This window comes from Notolepis coatsorum (assembly GCF_963971535.1).
Source record: "Notolepis coatsorum genome assembly, chromosome: 20".
Taxonomy (NCBI): domain Eukaryota; kingdom Metazoa; phylum Chordata; class Actinopteri; order Aulopiformes; family Paralepididae; genus Notolepis; species Notolepis coatsorum.
Window position 1 is genome coordinate 33,149,349 of NC_140184.1, and position 20,842 is coordinate 33,170,190.

Consider the following 20,842-nt stretch of genomic DNA (forward strand, 5'->3'; position numbering starts at 1 on the left):
AGGGCTATGGTGTAGGTGACACCTGCGCACGTCTGTAAATTTGATCAGTCTAGTTAATCAAATCGTTGAATCACTTGAGCACGGACTAGATGGAGAACTAAAGATGTGCCATTTAGCTGCACAACACTGGAACTGATTTCCTGCAAATTAATGATGGCATATATCTTCATGAAAATAATAATAATGTTTTTTAGACATGCCTGATTTGGGGGGGGGGGGGGGTCTGACTTTTTTTTGCAGGGCTGAGCAATACACATTGTTATTCATCTGTATTATATATGTTGTTATTGTTTTGTGTGAATCGTGATATAGGCTTCAATGTTGTTGCCTACATTTATGATAAAAAGCTAATATTGAGTCAGATTTCTCAAATGTATTTAAAAAATATTTGAAATCAAAAAGAGAATCATTGAAAAATGTGTTTGTGTGTTACTGTACCATATCACACATTCCTGTGCAGGTCAACATGATGAACTTGAATTGGATTATCTAATGTGTAATTTTCCATTCCTAAACAGATAGTGATTATAGGCTATGCTATTGGGAAAACTCCCTGAATATTGTGATATTTATATTTGTCCTTATCGCACAGCCCTAATTTATGAAAGCTTCTCAATAGGGCTGCAACAACTGTGGTGGGCAACCATTTTTTATAATGTTATGATGCACCTCCATGGCCTGTTGGACAGTATAGCAAGGGTTAGTTTGTGTTTTATGTTTTTCTTTATTATCATTTGAAGACTTTTGTCTGTTCAAGTTGAAAAGTTGTAAAAAAACAACTATATATTTTTTGCACTCTTGATGTATAGCATACATTTATGTTTGCTTTTTGTTTTCTAACCGTCAATTTGCAAGTTGTTTGAAAGAGCATTGTACAAGACGAGGAATAGCGTTTAGTTCTTTTGCATTCAATTTAGCTTTTTTCCCTTTTTATCTGATTAATCAAAATAATAATCTACAGATGAATCGATTATCAAAATAGTTGTTAGTTGCAGCCCTACTTCTCAAATAGGCAATAGGACTACTCTATATGCTGGAGTGGCACCGCCTAGTTTTGCAGAAATGTGGACTTCCTGCAGCACCAAAGCCACAGGAAGTCCTCATTTTATTTTTAACAAAGCGTATCACATCCACAACAGAGAAACGCTCAACAAATTCATTCAACAAAAACCATGTAGTTTAATTTGGTTTTCACAAGGCACTGATATAATGCAACACATTAGGATTCACAAAGGCTTAGGAGAAGGCATGTGATGGAATTAAACGAGGAGAAAGAGAGAGGAGAGAGAGAGAGAAATAGAGAGAGAAAAAGAGAGAGAAAAGAGAAAGAGAGAGAGAGAAAAAGAGAGAGAGACGCACACAGAGGCAGAGACGAGAAGGGAGAAAGGACATTGACTACCAGATGAGTGTCAGCTTGTTACATTATTCTATAGTCACTGCAGAACAAAATCTCCAGGCCTTGAGGAGAATTTCTTGTTTAAGCAAAGATGATGTATGGGACTGGACTGGCAAGAGTTTAATAACAGAGACCCATGGGTGGGCTTTGCTGCACACAACCTCACTCAATTGCTGCACTAAGGACACTAGCAAGATAGCCTGCATACATGCCTTTGTGTGCATGCACTCACAAGTGGCCTTACCCAAGGTCCATGTGTGAATAAGTATATTGTTATAGACATTTCCGCTCCCCTCCACTGGCACCACTCTTACAAGACAGAAGAAAAATTATTCATCCACATTCATGCAGTGTGAACACACTTTACATGCACGCCCATAAACTCAGCCAGGCTCGCTAGAGATACATGTGATGGATAGCATTAATTACCTCAAATAATAATAATAATTTTACAAATAATTCTCTTAGAGCTCAATTGAGTTAGGTTTGGTCTGGTTGGGTTCCAAGGTGGGAAAATATGTGGATTCATGAGTCTAACAAATCCCCCTATCAAATTATTAACACACATTCTTTACCCAAGACATTTTCATTTCCCCCCAAATAATTACCTGAAAAATATTTGGATTCGATAATCAGATTCGATACTGGATTCACCAAAGTTGGTCAGTGCTAGTGCTGCTGAGTGAGTTGAACTAGAATTTTGATTCACAATAGGGTGTTTAAATCTTCCCAATCAATTCCATTTGAATTTACTTCATGCAGTGCACCAGTTAAATGTCTGATTATATTCATAGTAGGCTATTAGATTGTAGACATCTTGGTTGGCAAACACAGGTGATTGCAATCAAAGAACAGGCGATTATCATTAAATGGCAACCGTGGCCAATGAGCCGTAGCATTGCACAATATTGGTTGGCGAGAAACGTCATTAGAATACTATGAAGAATAGTATATTAGAGGTGTTATCTGGACTCCAAGGGAACCCAACATTACTACACCCACATCAAGCGACTAGCCTACGGTAATATGGCAGGCATAAAGGCAGAGCACAATAACAGACACAGTCTACAGTATGCTCTGACATTGGACCTGCCAACCATGAGGAAAGGCTAGGAGGACTACCTTGTAGTGTGAAAAAAAAAGTTGGTTAATAGGTTATTTCCATGCATTCAATTACCATGATTTCAGGTAGTTTAGGTTAATCAGTTAGCAACAGAGATGCGTTCTCTTGCTCATCTTTTCCACATGATTGTTTCGATTTTAATGTGACTTTCTGTGTGTAGGTGGAGGTGGCATCTTCATCTTTGCTCTCCTGACATGTTTCTCCATTCGGACTTCAGAAGAGACTGTACTGGATGGATGTTAAGGTATCAGTGCCAATTCTAAAGATCAGGATGATCAAACCCTTTATTAAGATTCCTCAAGGAGGATACAAATAAACAACACAACAACCCATCCTTCACAGCGACACTTAAACAGCTTTTAAGTCTTTAACTCAAACTTCTTACCTTCCACTCCACTGATGCACTTGACGCGGTCGCGCACCTCCACGTTGTACCCCTCGAAGGACATGAAGACGCCATCGGGGTGGTAGGGCTCACGTTGGGCGTACACCTTGGAATAGCTGTGCTGGAACTCAAAGCGGTCATAGCCGTCGTACTGGACCACCTTCCCATACACTTCAAAGTACTTCTCCATCCAGCTGAAGGGCATGTAGATGTCCCCGCCCTCCCGACGCCCTTTGATAGTCACGTCGTCATTGATCAGGCAGTCGATTTCCTCGTACTTGATCCCGCTCGCAGCGCCAACTACGGGTGGCGGCTCAGGGGGCTGCGGCGGATGCTGCTGGCTGCTGATGCTGGCATCTCCTCCCTTGGTGCTGGGGGCCGCTGGGGGAGCGCGGGGCAGGAAACGCAGAGAGCCGTCACTGGAGCAGCGGTTCCATAGCAGCACAGTGATCAGAGTGAAGAGGGCGCAGATGACAATGAGGGTCTTGTAGTTGACCCGGGCGGCCAGGCAACGCATAGTCACGGCTCGCCTGCAAGAGAGAAAGACAAAAATAGAAAATAGTAGGGGTGCGGACACCGTGGCACCTCGCCGCAGGGCTGTGAGGTGTTTAACCCCCCTCCCCTCACACACACACACGCCCTCATCTTCCGCTGCGATCGATGGGCCACCGCAGTGCGGGGAGGGCTTGCGTCTGCCAAAAGTTGACTCAAGTTCAAGAAATGTTGTGTTCACTGATGGCCTGGTGTGAAGCCCCATTTCACTGGTGACCTATTAGTGAATATCACTTACACACAAGAGGCGGAAGTGCTTAGAAAATGTAAGGCAATTGCTGACTGGCCTGTGAATGAGTCAATAGCGACCAAATGCAATGGGCTCAGCACTATGGTAAATAAGCCAGTGTTGGACAGAGGTCGACTGTACAGCTGGGGTGGCTGTTCTCTGGGTAGGTCTGACGGGATCTGAACTCCCAGACACAACAATACTGTTAAGAGATAAAAATGTGAAAGGACAAAAACAAACCAGCTTTAGTCAAATTGAGGGCAAGGAATCACTGTTTGGGTTATGGCCAGCTGCCTTTGAAAAATAAAACGTGGAGTGTGGATGTCGGGGTAACGAGAGCATCCTTATCTCCCCATAGAGTCAAAGAAAGAAGACGTTTAAAATTAAGTTCAGTGAGTGGAGAGTCTGGGGGTGTCCAGAATCCAGATACGCCAGACCAGATCACGCATCGAGCCTTTCAGGGAGCTTTACAGAGACAATCAGTCTGGCTCCATGGTTTGTGTCTGCCATGTTTCTCTGGGATTTTCATCGGCCCTGGGAGAAATCAATAGGCAAACAGGGGCCTCCTCCTCCCCCTTACTAATTACAACTTACTGCTCCAGGAGTTTGCAGATACAGCAATGACAAAGAGTCTGACCCTCCTGTGAAACGGGGGAATGGGAGGAAAATCGTTACTCCCCAAGTTCATCTCCGTGCCTCCGCTTAGGCCAGCTCCTGCTAAAAAGGTCAGTGTAATTAATGTGCATTAATTCCACGACGCAGAGTCAGACCCCCCAACAAAGTTACTCTCTCAAAGGACGGGCGTGTCATCTGGAAAAGGGCAAGTGGAATCCCAGAATGCTATTTAACAAGCAAATGTTTTCAGTGTGTGTGATGATCCGATAGTACAAGCTCCTCTTAAGGAACACGCCAACATTATGGGAATTTTGCTTACCTGGAAGCAGGGGAGGAATGGCTAACCTAGTGTATGTAGAGTATGGTATCCATCTTATTGTCTGAATCTGGGGAAGACGGTAAACACATCTTCCACAATGTTGGCATGTTCCCGACAGGGAATCTTCAAAGACCAATAAAGTGATGAGACATGTGACAAGTACTGTATCATATGATTTCCACCACAATGGTCAGATAACATTTTATATCTAATGCACAATTTAAGATTCTCAAAATGTCATGTCTTAAAAGGGAAAAGCCATCTTCTCCATTTCCTTTCCCTTGTAGTTTCAAGAGAGTGAGCTAGAGAGAGAGAGAAAGATAGATATTTCCTTAGCGTTTCTTAGTTTTGTCTTTCCTCCATTTCATTCTGTATTAGACCTTTGTTTATGTAAATAAAATATCCTTTTTGATATACAGTAACAGTCCAAGTCAGTGTACGATTGTTCCAAATGCACCGGGGGAATAGATAGTGTGTCTCAGCCAGTAAGCCGCAGGAGTACGAAATTCCACCACGAACGATTGCCTCTATGAAAAAAACGCAGGCGGCAGATATGGCATGGACAGAGGCTGATAACGATCGACGACCCAGCTGAAACACTGTTTTCTAACGGGAGGGAGCATTCCCTGTGTATGCTCCATGCAAAGCGGTGATATATGCCCCAGCGAGACCAGTGCCATTTGTGTGACATAGTTCAGAGCCAAGTTCAGCCGATACCAATAGTTTGTCGATTAATCGGCCAACCTCTAGTGAGATGAGCGATTGGGCTGGCAGGAGTCCTGACAATGCTGAGAAGGCAGTGAGAAAGGCCTGGGGACTGCATGCTATAAGATAAGCAGAGCCTGTCTTGTCAGGTACCCGACTATAACGGTGGTTTGCTGCCAGTGGAGCTCAGGGCTCAAGTCAAATGGACAGCTTAGAGATGGTCTTAGGTGAGAGGTAATACTTAAATGGTAAATGGTTTATATAGCGCTTTTATCCAAAGCAATTTCGTTCCTCACATTCACCCATTCACTCACACATTCACACACCGACGGCAGCCATGCAAGGTGCCAACCTGCCCGGGAATCTAACCGGGAACCTTCCACTCTACCGCCTGAGCCACTAGAGATGGTCTTAGGTGAGAGGTAATACAGTCTAAACTGACACTGGGCAACATTTAAATACTGCTACTGTAGGACGTTCCTGCTTTCTACTCCTGCTCATCCATACCCATTCATGCATTTCATATAATCTCTCTAAATCCTATTAACTTTGTTATAATTCATAATGTGCTTATGTACTGAGATTTGCATGTAAAGAATGTAATCATTTAGCTTGCTCGTGTTCCATCACTGAGAAATCTGTCGTGGCGCCATGTCCACCTCGTCTTGCCTACATAACTCGTTCTCTAATGATTAACACGGCTATGCCATGTTAGTTCTATGTGTTAACATGTAGGCTACAGCCTAATTATAGTAGAGAGTAGGCTCGCAGCAGTAGTCGGTGATACCGGTGTTACTTGGTATTCAGGGCATTAGACTAGATTCAAATGTATTGTTATTATACAGCACAAACTACAGTATAACGAAAATAATACTGACCGACCTGTAGGAGTCGCTGTCCACAACGCCCGATTCCCACCCTTCAGTTTCCCTCCCCGTAATACGGCCAATGTGTATTACTGTGGACGACCAGCTAAACTGAAAGCAATGTGGAGAGCGGGGCTCGAACAGGAGGCATCCTGTTCGAGCCCAGTCTCCAGCATTCGTTGCGAGTGCCTTGCCCACTGCGCCACGTAGCCGCCCACGGTAAGAATAAATATATATAAATATGGTATATACTGTACAGCATTATTGTATGCTATATTACAGAGTTATATGGGATATGCAGGTGTAGAAGTAGGTATATAGAAAGATTATATGCAGGTATATTCAGACAGATATACATGTATAAATATACATTTATATATGCGGTATACACAGTTGTACATGCCATCATACAGAGTATATGGGAAGACAGTAGGACTGGGCGATTAATCGATTGTATCGATTATTTCAAATGAATGATTTAGGACGATTTTAACAAATGAAAATTTAATACAAAAAAATATATATATTTTTTTAACACTTTCCACGCCGGACCCGATTATAGTCGGGTTTTGGTCGTTATTTATTTTATTACCCATTTCCATTGATTATCCATCCAGGGAGCCTATTCTTTAATCCCAGCCGAAGAGTGCTGCAGAGTGCTTCCGCGTTTTCCCTGATTGGCCGCGACACGCCCCGCGGCAGAGCAGCAGAGCGCAGCCGTAATCCCCCCTGTTTTGCCATCGACGGTTAGCTCAACTCGTTCGCCGCCTTGCTGTGGAGCTTGCGGTGCGGTTGGTGACAAGTTCGAATCACTTCAATTATTTTTTTTTTTTTTTACGTTTAATTAATTTATCATCTCTCGCTATAAACGTGCATTCTTTCGCCGGTTAAGTTTAGGCATTCTTTCGGAGTTGGTTAAGGTTAGGCATTTTTTTTTTATTTTTTTTTTAACTTACATTTTTATTTAACACTTATGGACATACAACATAACATTTATATTGACATCCATAACTTAACGACATACATATATGGGTACTTTCATGAAATTAAAATTAAACATATCATAAAACAACACTGTTCAACAGATCTAAATAATACAGTACAAAAATCATAAAATAATTGTCATACCCAACATAAATAATAATAGAAAAAACTAACTAAAGCAAAGGTGTGTGACACGGGTTCAGAGACCCCCCTTGAGCTTCTTTCCTCCTTTATCCTTCGCCCTCTTGTGTTGTATTTGGTTCCTCCTCTGTGATGTCGTTTTCGTTCCCCTTGTAATCCTCCCACTTTCCCCATCTTTCTCCAAATTTCTCTTCCTGTAACCTCAGCATGTGTGTTATCCTCTCCATATCCTGTATCTCCTCCACTATTCCTACCCATTGTGCTATTGTCGGTGGGTCTTCTTTGTACCACAGGCTTGTTATTGCTTTTCTGGCCGCTATCAACATTATGTTTATTAAATATTTGTCCCCCCCTTGTATTCCCTCGTGTGTCAGGTCTCCTAAGTAAAGCACCAGTCCTGTTTGTGGTAACCCGTATCCTAATATTCTGATCATTGCCTCCCCTATCTCCTCCCAATACCCCTTCAGCTTCTGACATCCCCAGAATATGTGCGTGTGATTTGCCCCCTCCTTCCCACACATCCTCCAGCATGCTCTTTGTGTTGGTGCATATTTTCCCTTCAGCTCTGGGGTTATAAAGAATCTGATTATGTTTTTCCATCCAAACTCTTTCCATATCCTCGATCCTGTTGTTGAATGTTGCACCTCGCATATGTTCCCCCATTCCTTCCCTGTTATTCCTATCTCTAGTTCTCTCTCCCATTTCTCCCTTATATAATCGGTCGTGTGTCCCTTGCTGGTCATTATAGCCCGGTACAGTGCTGATATTACCCTTCCTTTCCCTCCTTCGTATGCCCTTACTATCATCCTAATTATTCCATTCTGTTCTTCTTCCTTGTCCCCTCTTATTTCTTTATTATAGTAATCTCTAATCTGTAGATATCTGAAGTGGTCCTTGTTTTCTAGTCCAAATTTCTCCTTTAATTTTTGTAGTGTTTGCATTTCCCCCTTCTCTATCATTTTGCATATCGCTGTTGCCCCCCCCCCCCCCCCCCCCCCCTCTCCCACCTTCTGAATCCATGGTCCAGCCTCCCTGGTTTGAATCTCTTGTCATGTGCTATCCATCTCAGAACCCCTGACTGCTTCTCCAATTTGTGTGTTTTTACTACTCTGTTCCATATGGTCAAGGTGCATTTGGTGATTGGATCTAATAGTCCCTCTTTTTCTTTAAATAGTTCCCTATCTCCCACCAGAGCTTGTACCTTGTATCCCTCCCCTTCTTTTTCAATGTCTTTCCATCTTGCCTCATATCTGTCGTTACACCAGCACGTGACACGTCACTGCTCTCAGTTGTGCTTAGGGATGGGTACCTTTCACATTTGAACCGATACCGGTACCGGTACCTGTGAATCGATACCGGTACCCAACGGTACCTTTTTTCGGTACTTTAGTCTCAAGAAATGTAATTTACCTACCTCAGTCGTAAAAAAAAAAATCCAAACTTCAAATAACTACAATTTCGACAGTTTTCGGCTTGTCATTGCTCCGACTGCTTTGTTGTTGAATCAAGTCAAATCCTAGGTAAGCATATATTGTGCGTGTGAACGTTGACATGAAAAGAAAAACGTAAAAAAAAAAAAAAAAAAAAAGTAAAAAAAAAAATTGAATAAATTTTTTTTATTTATTTTTTGGTTTCTCACTTGATTCGATACTCGGTAGTACCGACGTGTTTCGGTTCGGTACCTCAAAAGTACCGAATTCGGTACCCATCCCTAGTTGTGCTGCATAGTAATAATCTTGTAGGCTGGGTACTGCCATCCCTCCCTCTTCCTTTGGTAGTTGTAGTGTTTTATATCTGACCCGTGGTCTTCTCCCCGCCCATATGAACCTCGATATCAGTCTGTCCCACTCCCTGAATTGATTCTGTGGTATTTGTATCGGTAGTGACTGGAATAGGTACTAGGGGTGGGAATCACCAGTTTCATCACGATACGATACGATATCGATTCTTTGGACAACGATACGATATTTTCCGATATCACAAAGTCTGCCACGATACGATTCGATTCAGGTGCCTGCGATCGATATGAGACGATATTATATGCCCATTTAACACAATCGGTAACATTTAAATCAACACAAAAAAAGGCAATGGAAGGGCGGCTACGTGGCGTAGTGGGCAAGGCGCTCGCCACGGAATCTGGAGACGCTGGGCTCGGCTGTTCGAGCCCAGCGCTCCACATTTGCTTTCAGTTTAGCTGGTCGTCCGTACTAATACACATTGGCCGTATTAGGGGGTGGGAAACTGATGGGTGGGGATCGGGCGTTGTGGACAGCGACTCCTACAGGTTGGTTGGTGCGCCTGCGCAGTGGAATCAGGAAGTGTCGGGGGCAGCGTGAGCCTCCCACGCGTTACTCCTCGCCACTGACTGAGAGATCGAGCTGCGCAGGTGAAAAGATGCGACTGCTGTTACCTCAAGTAGTGGAGGGGACTTGTGCTATGTATGACTTAGTCCACATTGCAGCCGGCTTGTGGGAGGCAAGAAACAGCGTTCGTGACAGGGGAGGGTTGAATTGGATGATAAGAAATTGGGATGAGAGAAAATATAGAAAATGGGAGAAAAAGTGGATAAAAAAAAAAAAAGGGCAATGGAAATATCATTTGACATTTTTATTTTTGATCTCTTCCAGACATTTAAATGAAAAACAATCTATTGTTTTTAATACAAATAGACCTCCTGTTCACTGTTTTTGGTTAGTTTCTTTTTTTCCCCGATATTAATATCCTATCACAGCGCTGTATTTTGGCTGGAAAAGGCATATTGGGAGTCAGAAGGTGCAGTACCGGCCAGATCCTGTTAGTGGGGCTATCTCGAGAATGCAGTAACCCCCCCTCCTTCCCAGTCTCTCTATGGCTCTATCAGCTTAGCTTAGTTAGCTCACGCTAACGCAACGTTAATTTCGGTATTTAATGCGACGTGGGCATAAAGGAATGGCGAGGATGGAAAGCATGTTAGATGCATTTGACCCCTTGTGGGGGAAAAAACAACAGGCACTTATTTCGGGCAAAATAGGCGGACTCTAAGGCAATGCTGTCTAACGTCTACACACGCTGAGCTACTGTTGTTGTTGCAGCCGGGTGGATATGCTCACGAGGGGATTTTCAAAATAAGAGTATCGCAATATGAATCGATCTTTTTACATTGCATCGATCCTATTTGATAATTGATAATAGATCGATATATCGATCTGGATCGATGTATCGTCCCACCCCTAATAGGTACAGTAACCTTGATAGTATGTTCATTTTAATGACCTCTATTCTTGAATTGAAGTCCAAGGGCATTACTGTCCATCTCTCTAAGTCTCTCTTGATGTTCTGATTTATCTGTGTATAGTTCGCCTCAAACAGTTTCCCCACCCCTCTCGTGATGTTCACCCCTAAGTATTTAATCTTGTCCATGTCCCATCTTATCCCGTACTGTTCCCTAATTTCCGTCGTTGGGGTATAGTTCCATGCTAAGGTCTGTGTCTTTGTCACGTTTAGTTTGTATCCTGACAGTAGTGGCCATAATCCTTCAGTAGATCCATCAGTGCCGGGAAGCTCTTGTCTGGTTGCCTCATGTATACTATCACGTCGTCCGCAAATAAGCCTAGTTTATATTCCGTTCCCTTTATCCTTACTCCCTTAATGTCCTCGGTCTGTCTGATCAGTTGTGCCAGTGGTTCTATGAAAACGGCAAAGAGCGTTGGTGAGAGACAACATCCCTGTCTGGTAGCCCTCTCTAATCTGATTCTATCCGTCAGGCTGCCATTCACCTTAACCCTCGCTGTCGGTTCTTGATATAGCGCCTTGATCATCTTCATCGCCCTCCCGTTCAGTCCGAACCTCATCAATGTTTTATATAAAAATGTCCAGCTCACACTGTCGAATGCTTTTTCTGCATCTAGGCTAATCAGTACCGCGCTACCACCTTGTTTTTGTATCTCCTCTACTATGTGTAATGTCTTTCTCACGTTGTCCTGTGTCTGTCTCCCTTTAATAAATCCAGTTTGATCTTCAAGTTTCTATAATAGTTGTCATACAGAAGTACAGAATACTTTCATACAAAATGCTTCTTACTGTTACGCTCCAGAGACTGTGCTAGACAAGATAGTATCAAATAACATAGTATAGCATGTAATTTTAGAAGAAGAAAATGAGGTCACAGTGTTCGGTATAGACATATGTACAATGTTCTGAGTTACCATATAATATACAATACTATGCAGTGTACTAATGTACAGTACTATATAGTGCAAAGCAGAAATGGGATGAGGTACATCCTCATCTATAATGTCTGGCATAAACGTCTCAAATCTTTGATAGTATCGATGTATACATCTTGTAATCTACGTTGAGTATGGACACAGGTCTGAAACTACTACATAATTCTCTATCCTTCCCTTCCTTCGGTATCGTGGTGATTATGGCTTCCTTCCACGAGGGGGGCATTTTGCCCTCTTCCATCGTGTGTCTGAACGCCGCCCCTAACATGGGTGCTAATTCTGTTCTAAATGTCTTGTAGAATTCCGATGGGAATCCGTCGCTCCCCGGAGATTTGTTGTTTTTAGCTCTACTAATTGCCTCTTCCAGTTCTCGTTCCGTAATTATTTTATTTAATTCTTCATTCTGTTCTTTCCCTATCGATGGTAAGTTTAGGCATTCTTTCGGAGTTGGTTAAGGTTAGGGTTAAGTTTAGGCATTATTTCGGAGTTGGTTAAGGTTAGGGTTAAGTTTAGGCATTATTTCGGAGTTGGTTAAGGTTAAGTTTAGGCATTCTTTCGGAGTTGGTTAAGGTTAAGTTTAGGCATTCTTTCGGAGTTGGTTAAGGTTAGGGTTTGTCGCAGAGCATGGCAATAGAATGCCTGTCTGTCTTTCTTGACGCGGAGGCAGCAGCCTATTTCCGCTCTGCCGCGGTCACATGGTCACGTGGCCAATCAGAGAAACGCGAAGCACTCTTCGGCTGGGATTAATATAGACGCATCCAGGGAGCCTGTTATCATTGGGAATGGGCAAAAGTCCAATACTGCCGCCTGGTGGGTTGCGGCCTGTATTGCACATCCTTTGAAACTCTCTGTATTCGGATGTGCGTTGATGAAATAGGTCCGGGCGGATTTTTCCTAGTCGGACATGGCGAGCACTTATAACGCATGGATTTATAAGAATCCCGATTAATGTTCTTTGGTGGATTATGTTATGGACACGATCGACATCAATACTTGGAATGACGATCAGATAATTGGAATATTCTTTTTGGAGTACATCCTAGTCAAGGTAAGGGCTATATGGTATCAATCTTCTTTTTTTTTTATCTACTTTTTCTCCTCTTTTTCTATTTTTCTCCCATTCCAATAGCGCTGTGCCAATTCTCCCCTGTTTTGAACATTGCTCGCATATGCCCCCCACTGGCCGGTTGTAGGGAGGATAGAAGCCTTGCATCACATGTCCCCTCCGATACATGAGGAGGCAGCCTGTCACATCTTTTCACCTGCCAGCGTGGACTCTCATTGGTGAGGTGTAACGTGTGGGAGGCTCACACTACCCCCGCCATTTCCTGTCTCTGCTGTGCAGGCATCCCCAACCGACCTGTAGGAGTCGCTGTCCACAACGTCCAGATTACCACCCATCGACTTCCACCCGCTAACTCTGCCAATTGAGTTAGTATGACGGCTGGCCCAAGCCGGAGGCAACGCCGACAGCCGGAGTCGAACCCGGAGTCTCTTGCTTTGGTGACGAGCGCAATGTCCACTGCGCCACCCAGCCGCCCATATGGTATCAATCTTGCGTTGATCCAATAATTCCTTCATTGCAATCGGACCGTATGTGTGTAATGTACTGTGTAACGTATTCCGTTGGTGACAATCAAAGCATAAAAAACTCCCCCCCCCCCCCCCCCACCCTTTCATGCATTCATGATGAAACATAATACCGATAATATAGCGTTGATTTCGAAATAGTAGCGTATCCAAGCGAGAAACGGCACAGTTAGTGAATTGCACGTATTACTGCATAGCGTCAATTATTTATTTTTTAAGTGAAGATTGGTGAAAGTTAGGTTTGCACTTCAATCCTAATATGGAAATTCATCTTGGTTTGATAATCTTTGTGTCATTATTATGATTACAGTGTATGGCAGTTCTAGACAGTGAAAGCAGTAGGTATAGGCAGCAGAGTTCTATACAGTCTGGGTACCAGAGCCTAGGGCAGTGGTTCTCAAACTGTGGTACGCGTACCACTAGTGGTACTTGGTGGTACTGCTGGTGGTACTTGAAAACATTTCCAAAAAAGCTAAAAAAAAAAAGAAAAAAAAAAAATTTATTTATTTATTTTTTGCAGTCAGGCCACTGAACTTAGAAGCAGGCCAGGCCAGTGTTTCTGGTTGCGGCAGTGCGATAGTTAGATAATCTAAGTGGGGAACAACCAGGAGATCACTGTGACAGAGAGTAGTGCAGTCTAAACAGTCATAAATCTTTAATTCAACTTCAGCCCTGATCATAACCATTTATTTCTAGATTTCTTGTAATGTCAGATAAAAAATGAAATACTCCCACTTTTCTGAAAAGAGTTGGTGTTAAATCTGACATTACAAAAAATCCATCAAAATATGTGTTGCTGCTAATCATTGACACATGCCTAGCCTGTAATAACCCCCCCCCCCCAGAAAAATGTACTTTGCATTTGATATATTGTAAATATTTTACTTTTTGTGTGTTTTTTTTAACAATAATTTGTGATGCCATCACACAAACTGGCATTTAAAGGGTAAACATTCAAAAATGTATTGAATATGTGTTTTCTTTTCTTTTTTACAATAATTTGTGATGCCCATCACAAACACTGGCATTTAAAGGGTAAAAATTCAAAAATTCCTGCACCAGAATGCAGGAAATTAAGTTTTTGTAACAAAATAATTGTGTGTGTGTGTGTGTGTGTGTGTGTGTGTGTGTGTGTGTGTGTGTGTGTGTGTGTGTGTGTGTGTGTGTGTGTGCGCGCGCGTGTGTGTGTGTGTGTGTGAGTGTGAGTGTGAGAGAGAATGACGGACAATTGCTTGCTGTGTGAGAGAAAAGAGAAAGAGAGAGAGAGAGAGAGAGAGAGAGAGAGTGAGAGAGAGAGAGAGAGAGAAAGATAGAGAGAGAATTAAGTACATTTGCTGAAATACAGTTGTTCTTAATTTTCTCACTTGATATGTGAGAATGTTAGTTATTATGTTCTCAATGCCCCTTGCATTGTATGACTTGTGTGGAAGCATTTGCTAGTTCTAGTGCTATCCCTTTGTACATTGTGGCTGTGTCTGACAAAAGTTAACAATAAATAATGGTATTAGGAATACATTTGCCTCCTGCGTGAACTGTGCATAGCTAATAGACTGTATTTTAACGCCGGTCATATGGTGGTACTTGGAGAACCAGCTACGTTCTCAGGTGGTACTTGGTGTAAAAAGTTTGAGAACCACTGGCCTAGGGTGTACAATGCACATCAACTGAGTATATTATTTGGCTAGCAGCTTTTATTTATTTTTTCCATTTAGTTCATTTTCACATATCAGTGCCCACGTTCATCAAATTAAAAACTCTAATTTGTAAAATACTAAGCGTGTTATCAATACTAAGTCAGACAGCATTATAAACTCAGCGCAGACAGCGGAGCTTAGGTCTGTGCAGCAGAGTTGCGTTTCACTTTCACTTCTCGAGTAGATTTAACTTCATGTGAAGCAGGGAAAGAAGGCTCTAGAGACAACATGACAGGTTATACAACGATGGTGGAGGATTTGGCAATATTTCAGATTTAAAGCCTGCAGCAGCTCAACTGGAGAGGAGCTCAGAGGACCAGTCCAGAGCAGCAAAAGTATGTTTGCATGATGCGCTAAATAACAGATACATTGATCCATCCAATTGACAGTATTATGTCCGTTGGTTTCTTTTTAAATTAGAACCTAAGGTCAACTCTGTCTGTCAATAATAAAAATAATAATAATAATAATAATAATAATAATAATAATAATAATAATAATAATAATAATAATAATAATACATTCTATTTATAAGGCGCCTTTCAAGGCACTCAAGGTCGCCGTACAACAATTTAAAAACGGTTAAATTCACAATCACAATTCATTAAAATATAAAATATAAAAAATATTAAATATAAAATCAGACAAAATAAAATCAGACATACGCCTGCCTAAATAGGTGGGTTTTGAGGTGGGTTTTAAATAGAATGACGGAGTCAATGTTCCTGATGTCGGGGGGGAGGGAGTTCCAGAGGCAAATGGATACTACTCAAATGGATACTACTCAAATGGATAGTACTAGTGGCAGGCAACATGAATGACCACAAGGTGGCGCGATACAACGTAAGGAGGACAGTGTCAGAGGCCAAACGGCGCTACAGGGATAAAATTGAACTCCAGTTTGAACAAGCTGACTCTAGAGCTATGTGGCAGGGGCTCAAAACGATGACAGACTACAAAGGCGCCTCCCTCAAACTGAACAGTGACATCTCCTTAGCAAATGACCTCAATACCTTCTATGCAAGGTTTGATGCTGGTAATAACAACACCAGCTCACAAGCCACGGCAATGGGGGGGGGGGGGGGTCGGCTGCTGATGGAGGCGCAGTGTTCAGGGTAACAGAGCATGAGGTGAGACGGACCTTTAAAAAAGTGAATATCAGGAAGGCAGCAGGTCCGGACGGCATCCCCGGCCGCGTCCTAAAAGTCTGTGCCGACCAACTGGCCCCAGTATTCACTGACATATTTAACCTGTCCTTAGAACAGGCTGTCATCCCCACCTGCCTGAAGAAGTCCACTATTATCCCTGTACCCAAAAAATCCAAGCCTGCTTGCCTCAACGACTACCGCCCTGTAGCTCTCACCTCCATAGCCATGAAGTGCTTTGAGAAGCTAGTAAAGGGCTACATCTGCTCCTCCCTCCCCATCAACATGGACCCCCTGCAATTTGCATACCGCCCCAACAGGTCCACGGAGGACGCCATAGCCCATGTGCTGCACACAGCAGCATCACACCTGGACAAGAGGCAGGGGAACTATGTGAAAATGCTATCGACTACAGCTCGGCATTCAATACCATAGTCCCCTCCATACTCATAGCCAAGCTCAGGGACCTGGGCTTGGGCTATGACCTCTGCCAGTGGGTCTTGGACTTCCTGACTGGCAGACCCCAGGTGGTGAGAGCAGGCAACTGCACCTCCTCATCCATCACCCTCAACATAGGGGCCCCCCAGGGCTGTGTTCTGAGTGCCCTCCTCTACTCCCTGTACACACACAACTGTGTGGCTCAGCGGAGTAGCAATACAATCATCAAATTTGCTGACGACACAGTGGTGGTGGGCCTGATCTCTGCCAACGACGAGAGGGCCTACCTGGAAGAGGTCAAGGTCCTGGCGGGATGGTGCCAGGAAAACAGCCTCTCCCTGAACGTCAGCAAAACAAAGGAGATGATTGTGGACTTCAGGAGGTCGGGGGTCAAGGACTACAGCCCCCTCAGCATCGACGGGGCACCGGTTGAGAGAGTCAACAGCTTTAAGTACCTCGGAGCCTACATATCCGAGGACTTGACATGGACCACACATATTGACAGTGTTGTGAAGAAGGCACGACAACGCCTCTACTTCCTCAGGCGCCTAAGGAAGTTCCAAGTCAGTCAGAAGATCCTTAAGAACTTCTACTCATGTACAATAGAGAGCATCTTGACCGGCAACATCACCTCCTGGTTTGGGAATAGCACTGCACAAGACCGAAGCAGACTACAAAGAGTGACACGTTCAGCCGAACGCACAATTGGAGGGGGGCTCCCCACCCTCCAGAACATTTACAACAAGCGTTGCAAGGGCAAGGCTAAGAGAATCATTAAAGACTCCAGTCACCCGAACAACTGCCTCTTTGAACTGCTGCGGTCAGGCAAGCGATACCGGAGTCTCAAGGCGAGCACAGAAAGACTCAGAAGAAGCTTCTATCCCCAGGCCATCAGGCTGCTAAACGAACAATGAATGAACACTACACAACAACAACCACCAAACGCACATAGCACACACATCCACACGCACACACTCACTTTAAACAAACACACTGTAGCACCCACTCCACACACTTTATAGCACACACCCACTTTAAACAAACACACTGTAGCACCCACTCCCCACACTTTATATTTATTGATGAAGGATTGCACTACAACTCGTACACCTTACTGTAAATTGTACCTAAAATTGTACCTCATCCCATTTCTGCTTTGCACTAGATAGTACTGTACATTAGTACACTGCATAGTATTGTATATTATATGGTAACTCAGAACATTGTACATATGTCTATACCGAACACTGTGACCTCATTTTTCTTCTTCTAAATTACATGCTATATTATGTTATTTGATACTATCTTGTCTAGCACAGTCTCTGGAGCGTAACAGTAAGAAGCATTTTGTATGAAAGTATTCTGTACTTCTGTATGACAACTATTAAAGAACTTGAACTTGATACTACTCATTGAAAATGTATTAAACACAGACATAGAGAGACAGACACAGTGGATCAATGTAGCTGCATAATGTTAAAGATGAAAGTAAGCTTTCTACAGATAGAGCGTAGTTTTGTAAAATGTCTGGTGTTACCGGTAATACCGGTGTTGTCATGAGTTTATTATTCATGGACAATTTCAAATCACTGTGGCAACTGGCAGCCCTAGTAGAGACAACATTTTTATCTAGTGGACCAGGCTGAAGCTGTGTTGTTCATAGTTCATTCTGACCTAAATCCACTTATGTGCATGAGATATGGATGGGCCTCTGTAATCCAGGGGGGATGAGCCCAACTGTGGAAGTGTTGCACTGATGTAATCCCTCTGGTAATAACTACAAGTTTAGCTTGTGACTTAGAGGGAAAAATACACTGAAATAAAATACAAAAAATAAACAAACGTGGCTGGTCAGGATGTGGAGGATGAAAGCCGTCCACCCCTGACAGACTGTGTGACCCGGGTTAAATAGGAGCTTTTCAACTTTTTATTTTTTCAACACAATTAAATGTAAAGCAGCGAATTGGGACCTCGACGTTTTAAATTATACCATCGATGTAGGTGTGGCCTGCATGATCAAATAAGCTCCTCTGTATGTTTTTAAGTTTCAAGTTTCAAGTTTCTTTAATAGTTGTCATACAGAAGTACAGAATACTTTTGTACAAAATGCTTCTTACTGTTGCGCTCCAGAGACTGTGCATGACAAGATAAGTATGAAATAAAAACATAGTAAAAATTAGAAGTAAAAAAAGAGGTCACAGTGTTCAGTTTAGACATATGTACAATGTTCGTAGACGTAGTTACCATACAATATACAATACTGTGCAGTGTACTAATATACAATACTATATAGTGCAAGGCATAAATGGACGAGGTGCAGTTTAGGTACAATTCACAGTAGGTGTACGAGTTGTAGTGCAAATCCTTTATCAATAAATATAAAGTGTAAGTGTGTTTGTGTGATCTAAAGTGTGGAGAGTGGGTGCTGCAGTGTGTTGTTTGTTTGAGTGAGTGTGTGCTTGTGGGTGTGTGTGCTGTGTGCATTTGATGGTTGTTGCATAGTGATTATTGTTCGTTTAGCGATTATTGTTCGTTTAGCAGCCTGATGGCCTGGGGATAGAAGCTCCTTCTGAGTCTTTCTGTGCTCGCCATAAGACTCCGGTATCGCTTGCCTGACGGCAGCAGTTCAAAGAGGCAGTTGTTCGGGTGGCTCGAGTCCTTAATAATTCTCTTAGCCTTCCCCTTGCACCGCTTGTTGTAAATGTTCTGGAGGGTGGGAAGCCCCCCTCTAATTGTGCGTTCGGCTGAACGTGTCACTCTTTGTAGTCTGCTACGGTCTTGTGCAGTGCTATTCCCAAACCAGGAGGTGATGTTGCCGGTCAGGATGCTCTCTATTGTACATGAGTAGAAGTTCCTAAGGATCTTCTGACTGACTTGGAACTTCCTTAGGCGCCTGAGGAAGTAGAGGCGTTGTCGTGCCTTCTTCACAACACTGTCAATGTGTGTGGTCCATGTCAAGTCCTCGGATATGTGGGCTCCGAGGTACTTGAAACTGTTCACTCTCTCAACTGGTGCCCCGTCGATGCTGAGGGGGCTGTAGTCCTTGACCCCCGACCTCCTGAAGTCCACAATCATCTCTTTTGTTTTGCTGACGTTCAGGGAGAGGCAGTTCTCCTGACACCACTGTGACAGGTTCTCTACCTCTTCCAGGTAGGCCCTTTCGTCGTTGGCAGAGATCAGGCCCACCACTACTGTGTCATCAGCAAATTTGATGATGGTGTTGTTGTTCCGCTGTGCTACGCAGTCATGTGTGTACAGGGAGTAGAGGAGGGGGCTCAGAACACAGCCCTGGGGGGCCCCTATGTTGAGCGTGATGGATGAGGAGGTGCAGTTGCCGGCTCTTACCACCTGGGGTCTGCCCGTCAGGAAGTCCAGGACCCACTGGCACAGGTCATAGTTCAAGCCCAGGTCCCTGAGCTTGGCTATGAGTTTGGAGGGGACTATGGTATTGAATGCTGAGCTGTAGTCGATGAACAGCATTCTCACATAGTTCCCCTTCCTCTTGTCCAGATGTGATGCTGCTGTGTGCAGCACATGGGCTATGGCGTCCTCCGTGGACCTGTTGGGGCGATATGCAAATTGCAGAGGGTCCAGGTTGATGGGGAGGGAGGAACAGATGTAGCCCTTCACTAGCTTCTCAAAGCACTTCATGGCTATGGAGGTGAGGGCTACAGGGCGGTAGTCGTTGAGGCAAGCGGGCGTAGATTTTTTGGGTACAGGGATGATGGTGGACTTCTTCAGACAGGTGGGGATGACGGCCTGTTCCAAGGACAGGTTGAAGATGTCAGTGAATACCGGGGCCAGTTGGTCGGCACAGACTTTTAGGACGCGGCCGGGGATGCCGTCCGGTCCTGCTGCCTTCCTGATATCCACTTTTTTAAAGATCCGTCTCACCTCATGCTCTGTTACCCTGAACACTGAGTCTCCATCAGCAGACCCCCCCCCCCCCATTGCCGTGGTTTGTAGGCTGGTGTTGTTATTCACAGCCTCAAACCTCGCATAGAAGGAGTTGAGATCATTTGCTAAGGAGATGTCACTGTTCAGTTTGAGGGGGGTTCCTTTGTAGTCTGTCATTGTTCTGAGGCCCTGCCACATGCCTCTAGAGTCAGCCTGTTCAAACTGAAGTTCAACTTTATCCCTGTAACGCCGTTTTGCCTCTATTACTGCTCTCCTGACGTTGTATCTTGCCATCTTGTGTTCTTCCATGTTGCCTGTCACCAGCCCGGTGTTGTATGCTGATGTGCGCACTTTCAGAGCCTCACGGACGGATTTGTCTACCCAGGGCTTTTGATTTGGGTAGATATTAATTTTGGTGGTGGGGATTATTACTTCTACCTGAGTACAGACATAGTCAATCACCGTTTCGGTGTATTCGTTAATATTGGCTGTGTTATCACGGAATACACTCCATTCTGTGCTTCCCAGCACTGCTTGGAGTGACTCCACTGACGT

At 43.7% G+C, this 20,842-nt stretch overlaps 1 protein-coding gene across 1 annotated transcript in view; it reads right to left on the bottom strand.

The window, feature by feature from the left end:
* glceb (glucuronic acid epimerase b) overlaps positions 1 to 20,842 on the bottom strand; it is a 156,166-nt gene that overhangs the window by 44,192 nt on the left and 91,132 nt on the right. Inside the window, exon 3 of the mRNA XM_084337298.1 lies at positions 2,905 to 3,434. Within this exon, the coding sequence (XP_084193424.1) occupies positions 2,905 to 3,421 (517 nt within the window). The 5' untranslated portion in view covers positions 3,422 to 3,434. The remainder of the gene's footprint in view (positions 1 to 2,904; positions 3,435 to 20,842) is intronic.